Source organism: Hyperolius riggenbachi, chromosome 7 (genome assembly GCF_040937935.1).
Source record: "Hyperolius riggenbachi isolate aHypRig1 chromosome 7, aHypRig1.pri, whole genome shotgun sequence".
Lineage (NCBI taxonomy): Eukaryota > Metazoa > Chordata > Amphibia > Anura > Hyperoliidae > Hyperolius > Hyperolius riggenbachi.
Genome location: NC_090652.1, coordinates 281,727,022 through 281,749,856, shown reverse-complemented (window position 1 = coordinate 281,749,856; position 22,835 = coordinate 281,727,022). Strand labels below are relative to the sequence as shown.

At 42.4% G+C, this 22,835-nt stretch overlaps 1 protein-coding gene across 6 annotated transcripts in view; it reads right to left on the bottom strand.

Moving 5' to 3' along the window:
• Positions 1-22,835, bottom strand: part of ZEB2 (zinc finger E-box binding homeobox 2) — a 209,097-nt gene that overhangs the window by 19,861 nt on the left and 166,401 nt on the right. For 4 of the 6 annotated variants that reach the window (XM_068245859.1, XM_068245862.1, XM_068245860.1 and 1 more), the window contains 5 exons: positions 10,279-10,350; positions 8,395-8,490; positions 6,362-6,550; positions 4,739-4,953; positions 1,130-1,238 (listed from right to left, as the gene is read on the bottom strand). In XM_068245859.1, coding sequence (XP_068101960.1) covers positions 1,130-1,238; positions 4,739-4,953; positions 6,362-6,550; positions 8,395-8,490; positions 10,279-10,350 — 681 coding nt within the window. The remainder of the gene's footprint in view (positions 1-1,129; positions 1,239-4,738; positions 4,954-6,361; positions 6,551-8,394; positions 8,491-10,278; positions 10,351-22,835) is intronic. The other 2 variants (XM_068245861.1, XM_068245863.1) reach the window with 1 other exon arrangement.

Genomic DNA, 22,835 nt, shown 5'->3' with positions numbered 1-22,835 from the left:
CATAATAGTACTGGGCAAGAAAGAAGGAACCTGAAGAAGACAACTGAGGACCAGAGCCGGATCATCCACAAACCTGAACAGTTGCCCAGGGCCTGGAGGTGTCTAAGAGCCTGGTGGATGCTAGAACCACCAAATCTTACTAAAGTTGCCACCTCTTCTAGCACTAGAACACTAGTGGTGGGGATGCGATCAATATTCAGTCAGATTTCTAGTGAAATCTGATTGATATCGAGTGCTACAAACTGGTGATACAATCAATATTTTGCAAATGATTTTCGACCAGGAGAATGCTAATAGCACCTACCATAAGGCATTTTTATATTATATGTATTAATAAACACGCTAACATACTGTATAATAGATATGTAGTTCTCATCTAATGGACATCACAAATCATCACAAACAGTTGAATTTTATTTTTTTATGGGGCACAATGCTTTCAATTTGCCTAAACTAAAAAAGGGCCCAAAACATCTAATGTAGCCAGTCAAAGAAAGAGAGGAAGAAGAGAGAAGAGGGAAAGAGAGACAAGTCGGCCTGTCGCAAGATCTTTATTTTTCTGAAAAACTAACTATAACAAGTAACTTGTCTATATATCTTATGTACAGTTTACACGGTTTAAACAGCAAATCTGTCTGCATACTGCTTTAATAGAATATGATTATTTCTTCCTGTGATACAATGACAGCAGCCATGTTGTTTGTAAACATTACACACAGGCAAGCTTATCTGCACCATCAGCACTCAGACTGAAAGAAACCTAATCCTCCCTCCTCCTCCCCGCTGCCTCTGAAATCTCTGGCTAGTAATACCTCCCCCTCCTCCTACCCAGACTGAGCTCCCATGAGCCCTTGCTACTGCCAAGGCTCTCTGAAAACCTGTGGGCGAGGCTTATTTAGTTTATAGGGAATTAGGGTATTAAAGCAAAAACAAAAAAGTATTTGGCTTGAGGAATGCCCTATAAACTATATGTAAGGAACACAATTATGTAATGAGTAAAAGTTCATCTCGAATCCACTTTAAATTATATATATTTTAATATTTAATAATAACCGAGGTCCAGATGAGATACCAAAAAAACAATTGTAAAGTGCTTTTCTCCTATAGGACTCTGACAATAGTTACTCACCGCTGTGTATTCGAAGGTGTTCCTTTAAATGGTGCTTATATTTGAAGGCTTTGCCGCACTCTGTGCACTTGAACTTCCGATTGCTAGCTCCCTGAGTCAGCATTTGATGCTATAAGAAAAAAAAACAAAACATAATTTTACAAAAACCTGCAAAAGTATGAACATATGATGTAAGCCTGTTGTGCATAAAATACAAAAAGTTAAAAAATAACCAACATGATACTACTTTTTTTTTTTATAAAATGATGTCACTTTTAAATCACTTTTAAAATGTAGTCTTTAAAACCTACCAAGGGGAAATGATTTCAGATACCGATATTAACCTCCTGAGCGTTACGCCGCTGAGGAGGTTTTGTTACTTTTTGCCCAATTTTTTAGCACTAGGCTAGCTAGAAGAAGTCCCCGGCACCCCCCGATCTCTGCCACTCACCCGTTTATACATTACCCCCCCCCCCCCCTGGATCCAGCGATCCGTGCTGCCTCCCCGGACAGCTCCGGTCTTCACTATGGGGAGGATTGCAGATGACGTCATGACGGCGCCGCAAACCCGATCCTCCCCATAGAGAGACTGCAGCTATGCCAGGAGGCTGAGTGATCGCTGGATCCAGGGGGGGGAATGTATAAACGGGGGGATCGCGGGGGATCCAGGGGTGCCCGACACTCTTACTAGCTAGCCTAGTGCTAGCTAGAGGATTTACAGGCATTTAGCACATCTATTTATTTATGGAGGACTCCTGGGGCCACAGAGCGGTATGCCCGACGCAGTGTCGGAGATACCGCTAAGGAGGTTAAATAAATCTAAAACAGAAAAGCATATTGGGTAATTGGTGTATGGGGGTCTAAAAAGCTGGGCCAGACACCATGAAGTGTCTCTAGCATCTTAACAGACTACTATTACGAAAAATGTTTAACATTTAAAACACATAGACATTAAATGTACATTTCTCCCAGAGTAAAATGTTACTATAAATTAGTACTCTCCTACTACCTACTTATTTTGGACTAGTTCATTTTCTCACGGGGTATTCTCAGTCTTTTCGTTATTCTTTACAGAAGCACTTCCTGGAAAGGATCTGTGAAATGATGCTGGAAATCTGCCCTACTCATTTGCACAATATCCTGAGGGACTGAGCAACTGCCATTCAGTAAGTGCTTTAGTAAATAAAGAAATTCCTGAGACACCCCCATTAGGAGTTGCACTAATCCAAAACCTGTCAGATCTGTTGGATTTTAACGGTCAATGACAGTGAGATGGGGAAAAAAAAACATTTATAGTGCATTTTGTAAATGTTATATGTGTGTATTTTACATTTCGTTTTGAGACAGTTGCCCTCTAAGCCCATTAGTCTTTATTTTATTCAGGAAAATAGAAATCATCTATGAATGAATAGAATAAAAAAATGAAAAATGATCATTTAATGAAAAGTAAAAAAAAAAAAAGTTAAATTAAGAGAAAATATTGAGGCTTTTTTACTGGACTGTTTGGCAACTGGACAATTCTCAGTTCTCAGCTGAAGAGATCTCCAACCTTTCTGGAGGAAGGAAGACACCAGGTGTACATTTGTTCCAGCAGGAAAGATTTAAAGTGTTCAAGATAAAGATACATGTCAGTTGTGACAGAGGATGTGGAAATAGCAGCATAGCGATGCTCAAGGTATGTCAGCTAGCTTCAAGCAGTAGGACACAAAAGCTTTTACACACACAAAAAGACAGTGAGCACAGAAGCGGCATGACAACTGCTGGGGTGTACTGAGTCTTCCCACATTCCTGGTGAGACAGATGGTGTACACAGGACACAGGGAGGTTTGTTCAAACACTAGCAACCTTCAAAGATCAAGCCTAGCCCAACCCGCCAGGCTCCATTGAGGGACCAGAGCTCATATGTTGCTGAGTTGCATAAACAAACAGCAACAGCTGCTCGGACTCCCCCCACAACCCTCCGAGGACCACTATAAACTTTAGTTGTGCCACTGTTAATATGATACAATCATTTTAATTTACTAATTGTAAATGCCATGAGCAAATGAGAGGGACTTTTCAACACCAAAGCTTCGTTTTCAAACCACGCCAGCACAAACAAGCACACCATGCACACCTTGCTGGCAGAACTCTGATTGGGCGATGGCATACAATTTTACAGACAAATAAAATTTGCCAACTTTTTGGCTTTTTAAAATTATTTTTAGTGTAATTAAAATTCTCACTGCATGGAATAAGTCATACTTTGGTAAAAATGGATTTAAATGTAGTTTGTATCACTTTTTTTTTTCTCAAAGAAATAGATTTTGTCTGGTGTCTGGACAAAGTTTCTGCAAATGTAAAAAAAAAACAAAAAAAAAACACCTCTGGTATTAATTTATGTAATTTGTGTTGTAACAGGCTTGCATGAATTTAAAGGATACCCAAACTGAAATGTGACATAATGAGATAGACATGTGTATGTACAGTGCCTAGCACACAAATAACTATGCTGTGTTCCTTTTTTTATTTCTCTGCCTGAAAGAGTTAAATATAAGGTATGCAAGTGGCTGACTCAGTCCTGACTCAGACAGGAAGTGACTACAGTGTGACCCTCACTGATAAGAATTTCCAACTATAAAACACTTTCCAAGCAGAAAATGGCTTCTGAGAGCAATAAAGAGGTAAAAAAGAGGAATTTATTTTCAGTGAGGGTCACACTGTAGTCACTTCCTGTCTGAGTCAGGACTGAGTCAGCCACTTACATACCTGATATTTAACTCTTTCAGGCAGAGAAAGAAAAAAAGGAACACAGCATAGTTATTTGTGTGCTAGGCACTGTACATACACATGTCTATCTCATTATGTCACATTTCAGTTCGGGTATCCTTTAATGATGAGGAAACTGAAAATATGGGACTTCAAGTGTAATTTTCCAGTGCAGGCTACAACGTAAAAGCTAGAACCTGATTGGTGGCTAATCTACAGAAAGCAGATCTTTGATTGGCTGCTCCGCATTGTACTCAAGAAGCCATTTTTTTCTTCTCTAGAGTTTTGTTACATAAAGCAAAAATTGCCATGCCAATACCATTATTTTTTTTTTTACTGTATTACGCAACCATTTCTACACATAGCACATTGGTGTTGGCACAGTCACTTAATATTTTAAGTGATAAAATTTAAGGCCCATTAACGTTTTTTTTCAGCAATTTTTAATCTAAAAATATGATACCCATTTAAAAACGAAGCAGTTTTATAGCATTTTGCTGAACGATGCCAAAAAGAAGAAGAAAAAAAAAAAGGAAAAAAATTGATGTGACAGTAATTTCTTTTAGAACTCGTTAATTAAAATACCAATGTTTCCTTCACCTTTCGAGTAGCATTAAAAACGTTAAACCAAAGTGAAGTTAAAGTGCAAGTAAAATTTCTAAATTAGAAATTAACACACTCATTCGATCGTGAACATAAGACTATTAAATCATATTAGGAGAGACCATCAAAAAATCATTTAGACCTCAATTAAAGCTATTACCATTAAAAGATCTGCATCTTCAAAACGCCATGAAAAATTAATAATGATTGCCAATCAAAGCAATATAGCTTCTCTAAGGGGTTATTATAGAGAGATTCACTTAAAGTCAAACCCCCCACCTGATCTCTCCCTGGCTTGTGCGTCAACATATGCCGCTCAAGTTGGGTGCGATAGGCGAATGTGTAGCTGCAGAGCGGGCAGGAGAAGTTGTCCTCGTTCTTTTCGTGGCGGTACTTGATGTGCTCCTTCAGTGACGTCAACCGCTTGTAGCCTCGGTCGCAATACGGACAGGTTAGCAGCTGGGCGAAAGCATCTGGTGTTCCAGGTGGCAGGTCTAGAGTGGAGATAAGCGAGAGTGAGACACGGGGCTGAAAGGTCAGCAAATCAATGGCAGTTAATGGGCTTCTTGCCCAGGATGGTACTTTAGAGTTCAATGCAATCTGCTTCAATGTCGTATCGTCATTCTAAACCTTGGTTCCATCAAATCCATTCACCTATCATCTACTTCTGCAGAACGTTAATTAAGGACCTTACACCAAACCTTTTGGCATCTCAAGAATGTTCAGAAGACACTGGCCTACATAAAGGCCTCCTACTTTCCTGTAGGTTAACCTTCGGTATCGAACATAAGTGTCCACCTCATACAGGATTTACACCATTATTTCCCGGACCCTAATGCCAGGTGGCATCCTGTTACAATAAAGCTGCATCTCTTATCCTTAGATTCCAGAGCATAGCAACACCTAACTAATAATGGTATTATCTCTAAACCACCACTGGTCTTCAGTCAGTGGTGGCTTTCATAACAAAACACAGTTTTATCTTTCCATGTAGACAGGTTAAAATCCAGCATTCTATTGTCATGACTCATTACAAATGTTTTACCATCTCCAGAAATTGCAGGGTGCTGTTTTAAGGGGGAGGTTGAAGGGTGCATCCCCAACCGCAAATGTGAATGAGGCCTTACTACTCATAACTTGGGTATTACTTCAGTATGTATTGATGAATAATTAAGTCAGTGAATAGAGCTGTGATAAATGGCAAACAAGGTTCAAAGGTGAGAAGAATAGGGAAAAAAGCTGAATTCATTCCCACTTTAAGTTAACTTGATATGGGCAGAATTTAGAAGAGATAATAAAATCTATATATTACATGTGTGTTTTATGTCTCAAATATATTTTAATGAAACTATGGGGGAGCAAAGGTGGGGGAAATCTGGGAGATTGTCCATGCAGCTTAATAAAAGCCATCCTCCAAAACGGCACATTTGGATTCCCAGAGAACATGGTGGTATCAGCTGGAATTTCTCCCCCCACCCGCCATAATACAGCAGCCACAAATGTCTGCTACGCCTATAACTTTTTCTTCCACCCAGCAACAATTAGCTGGATGAATCGTTTCATTGTTACGTCCATCCGTGCCAAGAGCCTCCTGTTCGCTTATAATTTATGTTGAGAATTACCTAGAACACTTGCTTGTTTTAATTTCAACACTGGTTGAGTTCAATTCATCCTCAGATCATGGTGTTCAGCAATTCCCGTCCTTTGAGCGCAGTGAAAAATGTCAGGAACTTGCAAACAGGACATCATGAGCTTATTGAATGTTCGGCTCATGGAATCCCAGGCCCGTGCAGCTGTTCTTGAAATTTTAAGGTAAACACCCTGGCACAGAGTGCATTTATAATTGCAACAGCTGCAATGGGTCCCCTTTTGTAGGATCTAAAAATGAACCACAGCCCTTACCGTTCTCCTCGTGGCCGTTGGCCTCCGGGGTTCCCAAACGGCACAGCTCCTCAGGGGCTTCTGGGTAAATGATGGCGGTGTCACTGCGGTGTAAGTACTCGGCTATGCTAACCCCGTGCCCGTCGTTGTTATCCATTTTCCTGTTGGTGAAATAGACATCGAATTCCGAAGTGCAATTTGTGTTCTTCACTAAATGAGGCAGAGAAGAAGACAAAAAAGAAAAAGTTGTCAGACTTGTCAAACAAATCATCTCTATCACTTCAGTGATGGGTCTAGAAAAGTGGAAATACAAAAAATGACAGTCATCGAAAAATTGTGCATTTGCAGGCAGCATTGACTTTAAAATCGGAACGGGGATTGGAATCCGCTTTATTCTGAAGGATTAAAGAAATGTCAGCCATTATTACACTCAGTGGTGAAAAAACAGGCCCCCGGGGCGGATTGTTACTCGCTAACAGTCAAGTAGGATACACTTACGTAAATAAACACAACTAAAGGCTCAACAATGATGTCCTCTAGAACTGGCATTCTCTGACCCGTGGTGAAGAGAGTGAGCTGTTAACGTTGTCTGGAACCCCTGACCCCATTCCAATTCTTAACAGCTTACAAGTGGACTCTTAACTTGACAACATTGGGTAATTGCTGGTAGAACAAACAATCTCATTGGACGGTAAAGAAAACACAGCGCAGCGATCGCTTATGGAATCATGTGTCTTTTTTTTTTTAAACCTATCACTCTAGTCTTCGCTGATGTACAGGATGGGCGAATTATAAATATTTCTTATATCAGTTCAATGTAAAATAAAAAACCCTTAAAGGGAATCTGAAGTGAAAATAAACTTATGAGATAATGATTTGTATGTGTAGTACAGCTAAGAAATAGAACATTAGTGGCACAGATATGAGTCTCATTTTGTTTCCAGTACAGGAAGAGTTAAGAAACTTCAGTTGTTATCTATGCAAAAGAGCCTCCCTGAGCTGTCTGACCCAACTTGGGTCAGACACAGTCCTGTTTTCTGAAAGAAGAAGAAACAGTGAAAGCCATCTTCAGATAGGTTTTACTGCAGGGGAGTTGGAAGGGTCATTAGCTCTGCTCTGCTTCATAGTTTAACCACTTAACGACCAGCCAACGCCTATCAGCGGCGGCTGGTCGCACCTGTGTTTCTATGGGTTTCCTGTCAGTTCACGGTGGGGGGCTCCGTGAACAGCCTGCGAGCCTCCGATCGCGGCTCGCAGGCTAAATGTGAACACCCGGGGATGTAACAGCAGTGCCGTAAAGGAGATAGGCGATCCCTGGCCTCTGATTGGCTGGGGATCGCCGGCATCTGATAGGCTGAAGCCTATCTGAGGCGGTACAGGATGGATCGCTGTCCTGTACTGCCTATATGGAGAAGGGGAGGGAGGGAAGGAGAGGGAGGAGGGAAATGGCGCTGCGGAGGGTGGCTTTGAGGCGCCCCCCCGCTAGGCACAAATAGCCGGCGGCGATCAGACCCCCCCAACAGGACATCCCCCTAGTGGGAAAAAAAGGGGGGAAGTCTGATCACCCTGCCCGCCACTGATCTGTGCTGGGGGCTGAAGAGCCCACCCAGCACAGATCATAGAAAAATGGGCTGGTCGTCAAGTGGTTAAAATACAGTGTGTGGTTTGTAATTGCAAATATGACAGAATGATACAATGTTAAAAAAAAACTATATAACTGAAAATACAACACATACATTTCATTATATCATATTTTTTTTTCTGCTTCAGTGTCAATTCAACTTTCACTAAAAAAATTCTACTAGTATGTATCAGAGCTACATTATCTATTTGTAATTCATTGTTAAAGGACAACTATCGTGCAAAAAAATTTAAAATTCAAAACACATATCTATAAATATACATTTCTCCTAGAAGAAACTGCACTATAACTTACTTTTTTCCTAGGTCACTGTCAATTACAGTAGGTAGAAAAAAATAAGACTGGGGTTTTGGGCTAGTCCATATACTTATGGGGGATTCTCACTTATTATTTTATTTACAAAAGCACTTACTGAACTGCAGTTGCTCAGTCCAACTGCCAAAATACTGTGCAAACGAGTAGGGAGGCTTGCTGACATCTTTGTGCGGATCCTTCCCAGGGAGGGCTTCTGTAAAGAATAAAGGTAATACTGAGAATCCTCTATGAAGACATGGACTAGTTCAAAATCTGTCAGATCTGTCAGTTTTTTACTACCGATTGTAAGTGACTGCAACATAGGGGCCAAGTAATTTATATTGCATTTTACTCTGGGAGAAGTGTACTTTTTATATGTACGTATTATTAAACTTTACAATTTTTTACGATAGTGGTCCTTTTACACTCAAACATGTCAGATAGGAAACTTGCATTTTTAGAAAGAAATCTGCATTGGAAACTACCATGTTCCAATACATGATTCTACTTTTTGTATCAGCGTTCAAATCTGTCAGTTACGTTTGCTGTCAGTTACAAATTTTCACAACTGGCCCTGAGCATAGGTTACAATTCTATTCAAGCGTAAAATCTGTACTCTGTCTGCAGGACAGAAGCCCCGCATAGTTCCTAATCTTGCATGAGTATTTAGCTACATAGTGCAGGAGGCCCTGTTGTTTATTTTCCACACTTGCACAAATTGAGTGACTGGCAACAGCTCTGACAGGCCTAGTGCACACCAGAGCGGTTTGGTTGCGTTTTTAGGAACGCTTGCGCTTGAGGAAACACTTGGGTAATTTATTTCAATGGGCTGGTGCACACCAGAGCGGGTCGGTTTTAGCTGAAACGCAAACTCCCGGGCTGCAGCATTTTTCGGATTTCTGAGGCGTTTCTGCCTCCAATGTTAAGTATAGGAAAAACGCAAAACGCTTGATAAAACGCCAGATCAGAGCGGTTTTCCAGGCGTTTTTGTTACAGTAGCTGTTCAGTAACAGCTTTACTGTAACAATATCTGTAATCTGCTACACAAAAACGCTACCAAAAATGCTTCACTTTAAGTAAAAAACGCTACACAAAACCACAAAACGCTAGCAAAACGCTTCATAGTAATAGGAAAAAACGCTTCAAAAACCGCTAGCGTTTTGCGGATCTGCTAGTGGTTTTTGGTGTGCACTAGGCCATATTGCCAGTTGGATGGTGCCTATTGGGAGGACTATGCAGTAGCTGTAGGATTCTACCCACAAGAAGGTAAAGTAATTGATTTGGGCAGCACGGTGGCATATTGGGTAGCACTCTTGCCTTGCAGCTCTGGGTCTCCAGTTTGATTCCCAACCAGGGCACTATCTGCAAGGAGTTCTTGTGTTCTCCCCGTGTCCATGTGGGTTTCCTCCATGCACTCTGGTTTCCTCCCACATCCCAAAAACATACTGGTAAGACTATTATTATTATTATTATTATTGGCTTCTCCCTAAAAATTGGCCCTAGACTTCGATACATACACATACCTAGATATATGACTATGGTAGGGATAAGATTGTGAGCCCCTCTGAGGAACAGTTAAGTGACAAAACAATATACTCTGTACAGCGCTGTGGAAGATGTTGACCCTATATAAATAGTAAATAATAATAATTGATTTATTTGATACTTGTGCTCTGTGATTCTTTGTAGTCGATCGATAATTTTCAAGTGGTTTCGACTAAACAGAACAAACAAGAGTACAGATGACGATTTTAGAGTGTTTGTTGCTTATTGTTTGCTTGTCAGTGAATTTGACTCACTTCCTGTTTAAACAGGAAGTAGATTATCAAACAATTCTTATTTTTGCGCCCCTTACTTGCATTTTGGTGACTCCCAGGAATTAAATTTGGGTCCTTGGTGTCACCAGAACAGGAAGTTTGCTACAGTAGTACACAAACAGCTTTCATCACACTTCCAACAGTTAAAGCACAACATTTTATGAACGTATTTATGAAGCAATTACCTGTACCGTTGTTCATAGTGGTTACGTGAGTGGCTTCAGGTCCCATACAGTCATAGTCTCCTTTCATTTCATCTGAAAGAGAAAATTGGAGCCATGAGGTTTTGAGAATGTGCTACATGAAGCTTGTAAGAGGCCATCTCCAAACATAGGAGGTCATTTACTAAGGGCCCATTTCCAGTAGTGCATGCGGCGCGGGTACAAGTGCACGATCACGCGAGCGTTGTTTACCGTCACGGCAGGTCTTTAAGATCCCTGATGACTCTGTGAAAAGTAACGCAATCGCTTGAATTCCCGTTCGCACCCGTCGTGTAATCTCGTGAAGCATCGCGTGACATCGCCCGCAGGAAGATGGATCGGACAGTGCTCGTTGTTGGGGGACGTCGCTGGATCTATCTTCCTGGGTCGTTGCAGGGAGTATGTAGCTTAAAAAGAAACTGTAGACAAGGATTGAACGTCATCTCAATCAGTAGCTGATTCCCCCTTTCTCAGGTGAAATCTTTACCTTTTATCGAATAGATCATTAGGGGGTCTGTATGGCTCATATTGTGGTGAAACCCCTCCCACAGTGTGATGTCAGCACCAAGGTGCTGACATCACACTGTGGGAGCCTTGTTGCATTGTGGGAAATAACAGCGTTTTCCAACTGCCAAAAAAGCAGCATCTCCTTCCGCAGACATCACCTGCCAGCACTAAAGATGTCGCCATGTGATAAATGTCAGAATGTAAATCAAAGGAAAAGAGGAAAGATTTTACAATGGGCAAACAAACTTAATCATATATAAATAATTATTGTAAAAGTTAAGCACTTTTTTCATTACATTATTTTTACTGGAGTTCCTCTTTAAGTGTATTAGCTAGAAGCAACCTTAATTTAAAGGCGGAGTAGGGGTGGAATATAACATGACCAAGAGAAATGTGCCCTATCTACATACTACGCTGCGCTGGTTCTTTCCGTATAGGTTGAAGTCACATGTATACAAATTACAAGAGCCCATTAGAAAAAAAAACCCTATTATGTGTTTACATTAAGATGAGCAGTACTGAGGTTTTGACGTCCCCTAACTCATTTTCAGTCGCCGAGATTATTTAAGGCTGAGGCGGCATTCGTTTTGCATATTTCTGTGGAATCGGTCTTCCTTCTGAAATGAGTTTTATGAAGTGTTTAAAAGGAGGTGTTAGGTTAATCTGACCCTTAGTGTACGCGAAGATCCCAGCCTGTCACAACTTGTACATCATAGCATGCAAAGTCTGGCGCTGGTGACACCTTATAATAATTCCCCAGCCAGAGGAGTTCATTCCTCTAATGTGCTACAGAACCGTGGCTGGAAGGGAAAGAAAGGAAAAGAGAACCCTTCATACGTGCGATGTGCGAACCTACATGGAAACACAACACGACACCCCATGTACTTCAACACACAAGTGCTCCTCTGGCCACAATACAGACAATTCTCGGCCTATTGTCCTCTGGTTCTCGGCCTATTGTTCTCCAGTTTCTTTATTAGAGAATGAATGGTGAAGGAATAACGTCTGGCATTTATAGTTCGAGATCCCAGACCGCTTTAATGAAGGACCATGCAGTCAACTGATTAAGTGCTACTAGTGGGGACTGGACAAAATATAAAACTGTTATTTGTTTTTTTCTGTAGAACAACTACAATCTTTGTCTAACTTGTATTGCCCTCAGTTCATGTTTCTGGTTGCAATGAGGGAGGGCCCAAGGTCCAATTTTTCTAAATTGTAATTTTAGACAATTTGTAAAACGACGTGCGATTGCCTGTGACGATGGTTCGTATTGAATGACCATCATGGTGATCATTTTGCGAATAACGCAGATGAGGTCAGGTGGATCGGAGAATGATCGTTTGTCAGCAGAGATCCCGAATCCATCTGGCACTGGTTGCTTAGCTTTATAGATGACCATCTGATTCTGCCATTAGATCAATGCTTTTCAGATGCCTGTCAGATCAAATCTGACAGGAATCTATCTGATGTGTGCCATACACTAGGAACAGATTTTCAATAGATTTCAAAATGAAATCTATAATAATCAATCAACCCACAGCGTTGCATTATGGACCACCAATCGATCTAGATTTTCCATCTGTTCCAATCAATCTATTGATCTATTTCAACCTGAAAATCAATCGAATGATTGATTAATTGGGACGCCCACTACACTGATTTCTAGCCAATTGGATCAGTGTGCTAAATTAAGCAGTCTTTGAAATAACTCACAATTTAACGTGCGTAGTTTCCATTTTTGTGAGCGTCAGAAAGCACGCATAATACCACACAGTGTGAACTAACCCTTAGGTACTTCAGTGCTTGCATTACCGATTTTAGCTCTGTTCTAAAATACAAGCGTGTCACTGTTTATATTACAAAGTCAATAGCCCCTGTTCTCATTCCTATCAGCACATCAGTAAAGAGATCAAAAAAGTGTATGAAATCAATTCAGAACTGCAAATCCCATCGTGGAAATGAACAGAGGTGCCAAAAGGATAAAAGTAGCTAAAACTTTAGAAAAAACGGGGGAGGCAGTGGTGGACTTACCTCCTCCAAGCAAACACAAAAACAGGTTGATATATCAACCAGCAAATGTATTTATATATACACTCCAAAGGGTCAAAGCAACGCATTTTGCAGGTGTGGCCCCGCTTCATCAGGCAATGGGGATGGAGCATACAGCAACAAATGTCTATGCCAAAGCACATTATTCAAGCAGAGACAGGCACACACTGCAGCTGGTTTACTATCACAATCAATACTGCATTATACAGTATCATTATGCTAATAGGGGCACCTCCAATTTTCATAGTAAAAAAGTAGAGATCTGTTTGGGGTCAGTTTGTGGCTTGAGAAGCAGCATGGTGGAACGGGGACATTTGACTATGGAAGGACTGAAAACACAGAACCCGCTTCCGTCTGCTCCTCTATCTAATCCTAACAAATAGCTCCTCGTACTCCGAACGCGCAAAACAAATTTAATGTAGAGAAAACCGGTGATTCAGGCCCTCGCTCGGCCACCGCGCTACATTATTAATGCCACGTTGAATTGTTGATGTGGCTGTATAAAAATATTTTTACTACCTCCGTTTTTTTGCTGTGACAAATAATTCTGCGCCTGTTCTTCGTGTGTTAATACGTATCGCCACGACAATATGTCCCCATTCTATCTTCTAATGGTGACAATACGGGGCTGACTGATTCCACGCACTGCAGCAAACTCCATATGGCAGCTATCCCAAGTCTGGCCGAATCCCTGGGAGACCCAGCTATCATATGGATCCTATACACTGCAATCAAAGCATCTCTATAGGAACTGACGGCCGGCTAATTGACTCATTTACAGATGCACTCCCAGTTGTAAATAAGCAGATTTCTCTCATTAGGACTCCAGGGGAAGATTTTTTTTAAAAAGAGTGATATATATAAGTTGCCAATAGTGACCAATCAGATGGCACATACGCTGGATGGTGTAATGGGCTCTGCCTCTAACACGGGAGATCTGGGTTTGAATCTCGGCTCTGCCTGTTCAGTAAGCCAGCACCTATTCAGTACGAGACCTTTGGCAAGTCTCCCTAACACTGCTACTGCCTATAGAGCGCACCCTCGTGGCTGCAGCTTTGGCGCTTTGAGTCCGCCAGGAGAAAAGTGTGATATAAATGTTATTTGTCTTGTCTACACTTTCTAAATCCTCATCCACATGTACAGCCTGAAGTCATGTGGAGACCCTCCTTCCTTATGTACATTTCCTTTATAAATGGTGTGCTTCCCATTTGCAGCATTTTCTCTTTCTGGGATTTAAAGCAGCCCCCAACTTCACATGCATTCCACTCATGAACAGCTTAATCCCTTTTCCCCTTTCATTGGCATCCTCCTCTTTCATGTGCTGTATTCACCCACTTCCTTGTGCCACCTCCCACTTTAATCTACAGAATTCCTCGAGGCCATGGCAAGTGAAGAAAGCCAACAGTCAAAGCATTCTAAAGTCTAGTACACACCTCCAATTTTGACTGGCCAATTTTACCACCTCCATGAGATGTTGAATACTGTGAGCAAGATTGTGAAGGTAAATCCTCTTACTACACAGAGATGGTAAACTTGGTTAGTGATTGGCCAATCAAAATTGAAGGTGTGTATTTTGACTGGAAAAAGTGAAAAACGATTTAAGCAAAGGACACACCCTGACACCTCCAGTTCTGATTCTATTCATTCTTTTTGCTGAATTTCATGCAGTTATAGGTTTCTAGAATGATCTCCATTAACCCATAGGGAAAAATGGGTATTAAAAGTATGCATAACTTTTAAGTAAAGTTAAGTAAGTAATAAAATCAATTGCAATAGGTGGCCATACACTTATAGATTTGCAGCAGATTTGACCATCAGATAGATTTCTGTCAGATGCCTGTCAAGTCGAATCTGACAGGAATCTATCTGATGTGTGCCACACACTAGGGACAGATTTCCAATAGATTTCAGAATGAAATCTACTTGAAATCGATCTAAATGCATTATTGGACCATTAGAATCAATGCAACTCTATGGGCCATCCATCTGCTGCCAGCAGTAGATCGACCTAGATCTTCCATCCTGTCAGATAGATCACATTGATCGAAATCTGCCGCAAATCAATTGATAGATTTGATAGAATCGATCGATCGATCGATTGATCGATGAAATCGACCAGTGTATGGGCCCCAATACAGTGGGATTTGGCCCCAGAAGCAGGCCGAATTTCTGCAGAGCCTTAAGGTGGCCATACACTGATAGATTAGCAGCAGATTCGACCATTAGATAGATTCCTGTCAGATGCCTGTCAGGTTGAATCTGACAGGAATCTATCTGATGTGCTCCACACACTAAGAATAAATTTCCTATAGATTTCAGAATGAAATCTATTAAAAATCGATTGAAATGCATTATTGCACCATTCGATCCAGTGCTACTCTATGGGCCATCGATCTGCTGCCAGCAGCCAAACGACCTATATTTTCCATCCAGACCGATCGAGCAAAAACGGGGGGAAATCGATCAATCAGCCGATCGATCACAGTTCTTGCTGCATCGATTTCTAGCCGATTCGATCAGAGCAGTCGAATCGGCCATCGATTGATGGCTGGAATCGACCAGTGTATGGGCCCCTTTACAGGCAGTGGCCTAGAGCAACTGCTGCCCAAGAGGGTGTTGAATATAAAAAAAAAAAACAGGTTTCTGTATATGGATTAGGAGTAGACAGCAGATGTGGGGCAACACATGGAAGAGGGCTGATGTCGCCAGAGTGAGCTGTGATTGGATTTTAAACTTGAAAAAGGGGGCAGAACGTGGTGAGGGCACAAGGAAGTTGACCCAAGGAAGAAAAAAAATGTATAAATCCAGCCTTGCACAAAAGATACACAGTAATACTGAAGGGTGGAGGCCCCCACAGATATATATAAGACAAGGCACTCGTACTCACCAGAAGCTGCACAGCACTTTTTTGGGGGTGTTATTGACCTGAGGAAGCGGTTAAAGCCCTCGAAACGTGTTATCTGACCCTATTTCTGTGCAATAAACGTTTTGAAACTACCTTTTGAGTCGTTCCGGAAACTATATTCTACAGGAGAGGAAAGGCAACCACTGCCTCTCCTTTTTACACTGTTTTTGATAACAGTTGGGAGCAGTGCAGTGAAGTGGGGCTGATGAATAGATTCTGCCGCGTTCAGTGATACGATCACTGCCATACTGAGAACAACTGGCTATCCCAAAAGTAACCTATTAAAGGCCTGACTACGTGGAGCGGGTTATAAACAAAATACATGCATGAATTATATCCTTGTTTCGTTATGGCCACAGCTGTAATGGATTTGTGGTTTTCCAAATGCAGCGATACAGAACATGCTGTACTTGGCCACCGCTTGCATAGCACAGTGCTGCAGCCAGCCAGGTAGGGGGCATGGGCGTAACAATCACCCCTGCGACCCCTGCCATTGCAGGGGAGCCCCTCCTCCTCCCTCTCCCCAACCACAAGTGCAGCCAATAAGCAAAAAAACCCTCTCCTTTCTCTCAAAAAACCCGCCCAGCCACCTTCTCCCGCAAGGCAGAGTAGCGAGTAACAGGAGCTGTTGTCATTTTTTTTTCTGCTTCCAGACGCTGCTTCACAGCAGAACACTCTCTGCAGCTCCCGATCACATGACCCGCATGGTGTTCACGGACCAAAGAGGCCCCTGCTATAATTTTTGTATAGGGGGCCCTATTAAGTGTAGTTACACTCCTGTTAGGGGGCATGCCATAGCAGCCTCCATCCGTGTTCGGCTCCATTCACAGTAGAAATCACAAAACGCTAGCATTTTGCACGGGTGATTTTACCGCGGTTATCGCAACTAAATCACTCTACACTCTCGCGATTTTTGAGCGATCCCGATTAGCGCTTTTTTAAGCACTGTATTGTGATTGCTCTTGAATAGCGGTAAAATGCTGCGTGCAGAGCGTTTGTGATTGCCGCTAACCGCGATTCACCCATGAACGGCGGCAATCGCGGCAGTGAGATCACTGCCATTCAGTTGTATTGCGCTAGCGCTTTAAAAAAAAAGGTGCTAGTGCCTGCTAATCGCATACCTCCCAACTTTTTGAGATGAGAAAGAGGGACACTTAAAGGGAACCTTAACTGAGTACAATTATTTAAAATAAACACATGAGGTAACTTCAAATGAACATTACAAAGTTACCTTGCCATCAGTTCCTCTCAGAAGCTCACCATTTTCTTCTTACAGTGATCCCGTCCAGTTCTGACAACATTTTATCAGAACTGAAATATATCAGTTGCTGTCAGTTATATATCAGTTGCTGTCAGTTATAGCTGAGTGGACAACTGATGTGCCAGGCAATGTCCATTTTTCCCTATGGCTCAAGTGGGCAGTTACAGTTTAACAGTGTGCTGACCAGAAAGCTGTTATGGGGTAATGGCCATTTTCAAAATGGAGGACGGAGAATTCCATTAATCACAGTGGACAAATAGGATGCGGGACAGGAGAAAGAGATTGAGGAGTAGACTGCACAGGAGGTAAGTATGGCTTGTGTATGTTTATTTTGACTTTTCATTTTCAGTTCAGGTTTACTTTAAGCCATTCCCCTGCCACACCCCTGATCACGCCCCCATCACACCCCTAGTCACGCATATCATATAGATTTCATTAGAAGAATATGTGTTTTTATAATTCAAACCACACTGGTCCTTTCTATCCTGGTTCATTTTCCTTCATATTAACATTTTAAAATATATCAATTTAAAGGATGGGAATAAAGTTTAGAGTTAATCAAACACATTTTTAGTAGAGAAATATATATATTTACATAGAAAAGGGGGGGGGGGGGCAAAGTACTGAAAGAGGGACACATGAGGAGGAAAGAAGAACTGTCCCTCCAAAATAGGGACAGTTGGGAGCTATGCTAATCGCCTTAGTGTGAATTGGCCCTTTCAGTACAGCCGCTTGTTGCCACTGAAGCCAGGTACGCAGCTGACCCCAGCACGTCTCTCCCTGCCTCTGCGCGGTGAAGGGGTTAATGTGACTGCGGCCTCCGATAGTTCTATCAATCTTTGCAAGTAATTAGATCAAGGTATTTCCGAGAAGGTTGTCGCTGGGAATAAATATAGCTATTGTGTGTCCTCCTTCCTTACTCATCTCATGTGATTTCTGCTACTTCAGAGTCACAAGATTCCCATCTGAGGGCAACACAACAACAAGCAGCTCAGAGGCACTAAAAAGCCACAGAAAGCCCTTTTTCTTCATAATTCTTTACATTTGTAAGAAGCACATTTTTTTTTCGTGCATTTCCTTCCTCATTGTTTCTACACGCGAAAGAGAATTTCACGTCTTTGAATCCTTTCCAACTGACGTATGGATCGGATGTTCGGGAGAATGCTTATTGCAGCCATCAGTTTTCGGAACCTAAAGCGAGAGGGAGGCTGACATATTTATTTCCTTTTAAACAATGCATATTGCCTGGCTGTCCTGCTGATCCTCTGCCTTCAATACTTTTAGCCGTAGACCCTGAACAAGCATGCAGCAGATCAGGTGCTCTGACTGGAGTCTGACTGGATCAGCTACATACTTGCTCAGGTGTGTGATTCAGACACCATTGCAGACAAAGAGACCAGCAGGCCTGCCACACAACTGGTATTGTTTAAAGTGGATCTGAACTCAGAACTTCCTCTCTGCTCTAAAAGATGTGCAACAGCATTAATAACCTTTAAAGAAAAACATTTCTTTGATACAGCTGATACAAATCCTGCAATAAATCTGCAGTGTGTCTATTTCCTGCTTTCATGGAAGCAGACATATTGTTAACAACCTGTGCTTTCAAATGATGCTCACCTGTCCGCTGGAACACTAAGCACTTTGTCACAACGATTTTCCTCTGTGGCACTGAGTGCCTTCTTAGGCCCCTTTCACAGTGGGACATTGTGTTACCCAGTTTTTACCTCAGTGTAACACAATGCCAGTGAAAGTCTCTGGGGCCTTTCATACAGGGGCGGAGCGACGCAATGGAACAGAAGTGAAGTTTTTCCCCGCACACTGACGCAATGGAAACAGCTTGTTGGGGGACCGGAGGTGGACTGGAAGTCTTTGGCTCTGCACTTATTTTAAATTGTTTGCCGCAAGTATTTGCGTCGCGCATGCACGGAAACGTATTTTGGCAATACACTTTCATGCAATTCGTCTTTTCGACCACAGGAAGTGAGCACTAGAGAGCCTTACTTCCTGCTTGGCCTGATGCCAGAACGGGGATTACCGTGTATTAATGCATAAATCCATGAGGGCCTTTTTTGCGTTGCGGTGCAATCATCTAATTGCATCGCATCAGCAACGCAGGCCAGCAGTGTGAAACCGGCCTTAATGTAAAAAACGGCAATGATATACTAGCATCTTGAAATAGAGCCAAAATCAGGATGCTATTATTGATCAGAATTGAATTTTACAATATGTTAACCACATGCGAGTAGACGTATGTGAATGCTTTATTTTAAGGACCACTATTGCAAAAAAGTTTAACATTCAACCACTGCAGGACCACAGGCTTTACCCCCCTAAAGACCATAAAATAGGCCACGGCAGCTTTAAGGCCTAGCTGCAGGGCCGCACAACACAGCACACAAGTGATTCCCCCCCTCCCCCTTTTCTCCCCACCAACAGAGCTCTCTGTTGGTGGGGTCTGATCCCCCCCCCCCCGTGTTTTTGTTTAATAAATATTTACTTCTTTATTTTTGCAATAAATTTTGACTTTTTAAAATTATTCATTTACTCGTCCCTCCCACAGTGATCCGTCGGCTGTCATAGGCTTCAGTCTATGACAGCCGATCACCGACGAGACTCAGGAGGGGACAGCCGTGTCACATGGCTGTCCCCAGTGCAGCGCTGCTGTAAATCGCAGCGCTGTACACAGCAATTAGACGTCAGTTTCGCTGTCTAACAGTCTCTGAGTGGTGATTGCTCCTGGGAGACTGAAAGCGGGGTGTCCAAGCAGGAGATGCGTGCGCAGCCTGCGCGCAATCTCCTGCAAAACGAAGCCCCAGGGCTTTACGCCGACCGGCGTTGGGCGGTCCTGGGGCTGCTGCCGTGGCCACGCCCATTGGTGTGATGCGGTCGGTAAGCAGTTAAAATAAATGAAAAAACATAAATAAAAAGTACATTTCTCCCAGAGTGTGCTATAAATTACTTTTCTCCTATGAAAATCGATTTGTCACATGTCAAGCAAGTTTTGGCACTTTCTAGTTAAAGGACCACTGTCATGAAAATCTTTAAATTAAAAATATATGTAAACACAGAAGAACGTTTCTTCCAGAGTAAAATGAGCCATAACTTACTTTTCTCCTATGTTGCTGTCACTTACAGTAGGTAGTAGAAATCTGACAGAACTGACATGTTGGGGACTAGCCCATCTCCTCATGGGGATTCTTAGGGTTTTCTTTATTTTCAAAAGCACTTAGTGAACAGCAGTTACTCAGTCCAACTGCCAGAATAGTGTGCAAACAGATAGGGAGGGGCAGCCTGCATCTTTATATTGATCCTTTCCAGGTATTGCTTTTGTAAAGAATTAATAAAAATACTGAGAATCCCCCATGAAGCGATGGACTAGTCAAAAACCTGTCAGTTCCGTCAGATTTCTACTAAGTACTGTAAGCGACAGAAACATAGGAGAAAAGTAATTCATGGCTAATTTTACTCTGGAAGAAATGTACTTCTTATTGTATGTCTTTAGATATATTTTAATTTTTTTTATGATAGTGGTCCTTTAAGACCGATAACTGTTTTTATTTTTAATTCTATTTTTGTTATCCTCTAATCACTTTTACGACTAGTCCAACCAACATGTAAACTTTAAAACTCTCACCTAACTTTATAGACAGGTGTGCCGTCAACATGCGGGAAACTCATGTTTTTTGCCCCCCTCCTTTTTTTTTTCACTTTCCTCCAAGCTTTAATAGGTCAGAGCGTATTTATTTTGAAAACAAGAGTAAAAGTTAACGTTTTCCTGTCGCCCTCTGGGATAAAGGTTTGTCAAAATAAAGCACATTTTCTTCCCTCCCGGTAGAGGAATCCTTGTATAAGCAGAAGAAAGGCAGAGCGCAGGTGATTTATTTAAGCGGATGATCATGATGTCATGCCTGCATTTCAGCACACTGCGTCCACCCTATTGTGGGCCGATGGAATGTCAAGGACAATGGCTTGCACAAAACTTTGATTGTGCTTGAACCGGAAAAGCACAGTTAGAAGTGCGCTGCCCCTCTTCAGTTTGAGTCCTACATCCTGCAGACAAAGTGGAGAAAGTACAGCAGCATAAGCGAAGAAAAAGAAGGAGGGGGGGTAGCTTATCTCATACACCAACTATGTGCAGAGGTGCCCTGTGAGACAGACAGGCACCAAGGATAAAACACAGCTAAACAGTTCCGGTGCTAGAATTAGAATTATTGTCTTTGGCCTACGGTTTCAACAATAAATAAGCAAGGGGAGAAAAAAAAAGTAGATTTTTTTTCCCCGTCTCGTTACATCAGAAAAGAACGTGCTATCTACCGGTCAAAATAAACACGAGGCCTTATTGCGGTGGCGGGGGGAGCGAACGTGTTTTTACATTAGACATCGCGGCACCAGATCTGAGCACTTTTAGTACAATAAAAAAAAAAAAGAAAGAAACCCTATAAATCATTACTAGTCATTAGAGGCAGACAGGTAGAAGCACAGTATCTCCCCTGGCTTTTGCAGAATAGTAAAATAAAATTATGGACACAGCGGAGCAGGCAGCTGTCAGACAGACTGGATGGCGTAACGGCTCTGCGAGTTAACTCTACGCCGCCTGAGGTACCCGCAAAACCCGCAAGTCTCAGGTGAATCAGTATGAGACCAGATTGCAGGGTGGTTCTTTTTTTTAGTTTTCTTTTGTGTGGCGCTGCCTAATGGGGTTAAGGGACCACTGTCGCAAAAAAAATTTAAAATTCATGAAAGCACATAAATGAAAAGTACATTTCTCCCAGAGTGCTATAAATTACTTTTCTCCTATGTTGCAGTTACTTACAGTAGGTAGCAGAAATCTGACAGAACTAGCCCATCTCCACATGGGGGATTCCATTATTTTCAAAAGCACTTAGTGAATGGCAGTTTCCCTGTCCAACTGCCAGAATAGTGTGCAAACAGGTCCGCTGTAGGGGCGTAACTAGAAATCACTGGGCCCCCCTGCAAAAATGTGGATCCCCCCCCCCCCCCGCTTAGGGCTGTTTTGGGGGGCAGGAGGGGATGCAGCATGAGGAGAGAGCATGGCCGCACATCGGCGGGAAGGGGGGACACTCCCCCCCTCACCTCGGGCTCTCCCCTCAGCACGCTCCCCTCCTGCAATTATCAGTGGCAGCGGGCGGCGGCAGTAACACATACCTCAATCCACCGTGGAGGTCCGATCTCTAAGTGCCTCACGCTACTTCCTGTTTAAACAGGAAGTAGCGTCAGACACTTAGAGAGCAGAACCTCCGGCGCGTGGAACGCATGGAGGTATGTGTTCCTGCCGCCGCCCGCTGCCACTGATAATTGCAGGAGGGGAGCGTGCTGAGGGGAGAGCCCGAGGTGAGGGGGGAGTGGCCATGCTCTCTCTTCATGCTGCAACCCCTCCTGCCCCCCAAAACGGCCCTGAGCAAGCCCCAGGAGGGCCCCAGGCCCCCACAGCGGGTTCAGAGGCTGCAGCCCCTATTGTTACGCCCCTGGTCCGCTGACATCTTTGTAGCGATCCTTTCCAGGCAGTGCTTATGTGAAAAAAAAATAAAGGAAATACTGAGAATCCCCCATAAAGAGATGGATGAATCAAATCCTGTTAGTTCCGTGAGATTTCTACTAATTACTATATATTGACAGCAGCATAGGAGAAAAGTAATTTATAGCTCATTTTACTCTGGAAGAAACGCACTTCTCATCTGTATGTGTTTACATGTGTTTTAAAGTTTAAAAATTTTCATGATAGTGGTCCTTTAATAAGTTAAATGTATGAATGGATAGAAGGAGAGATAATGAGATTCCTGTTGTCCGTGTTATTTTTTG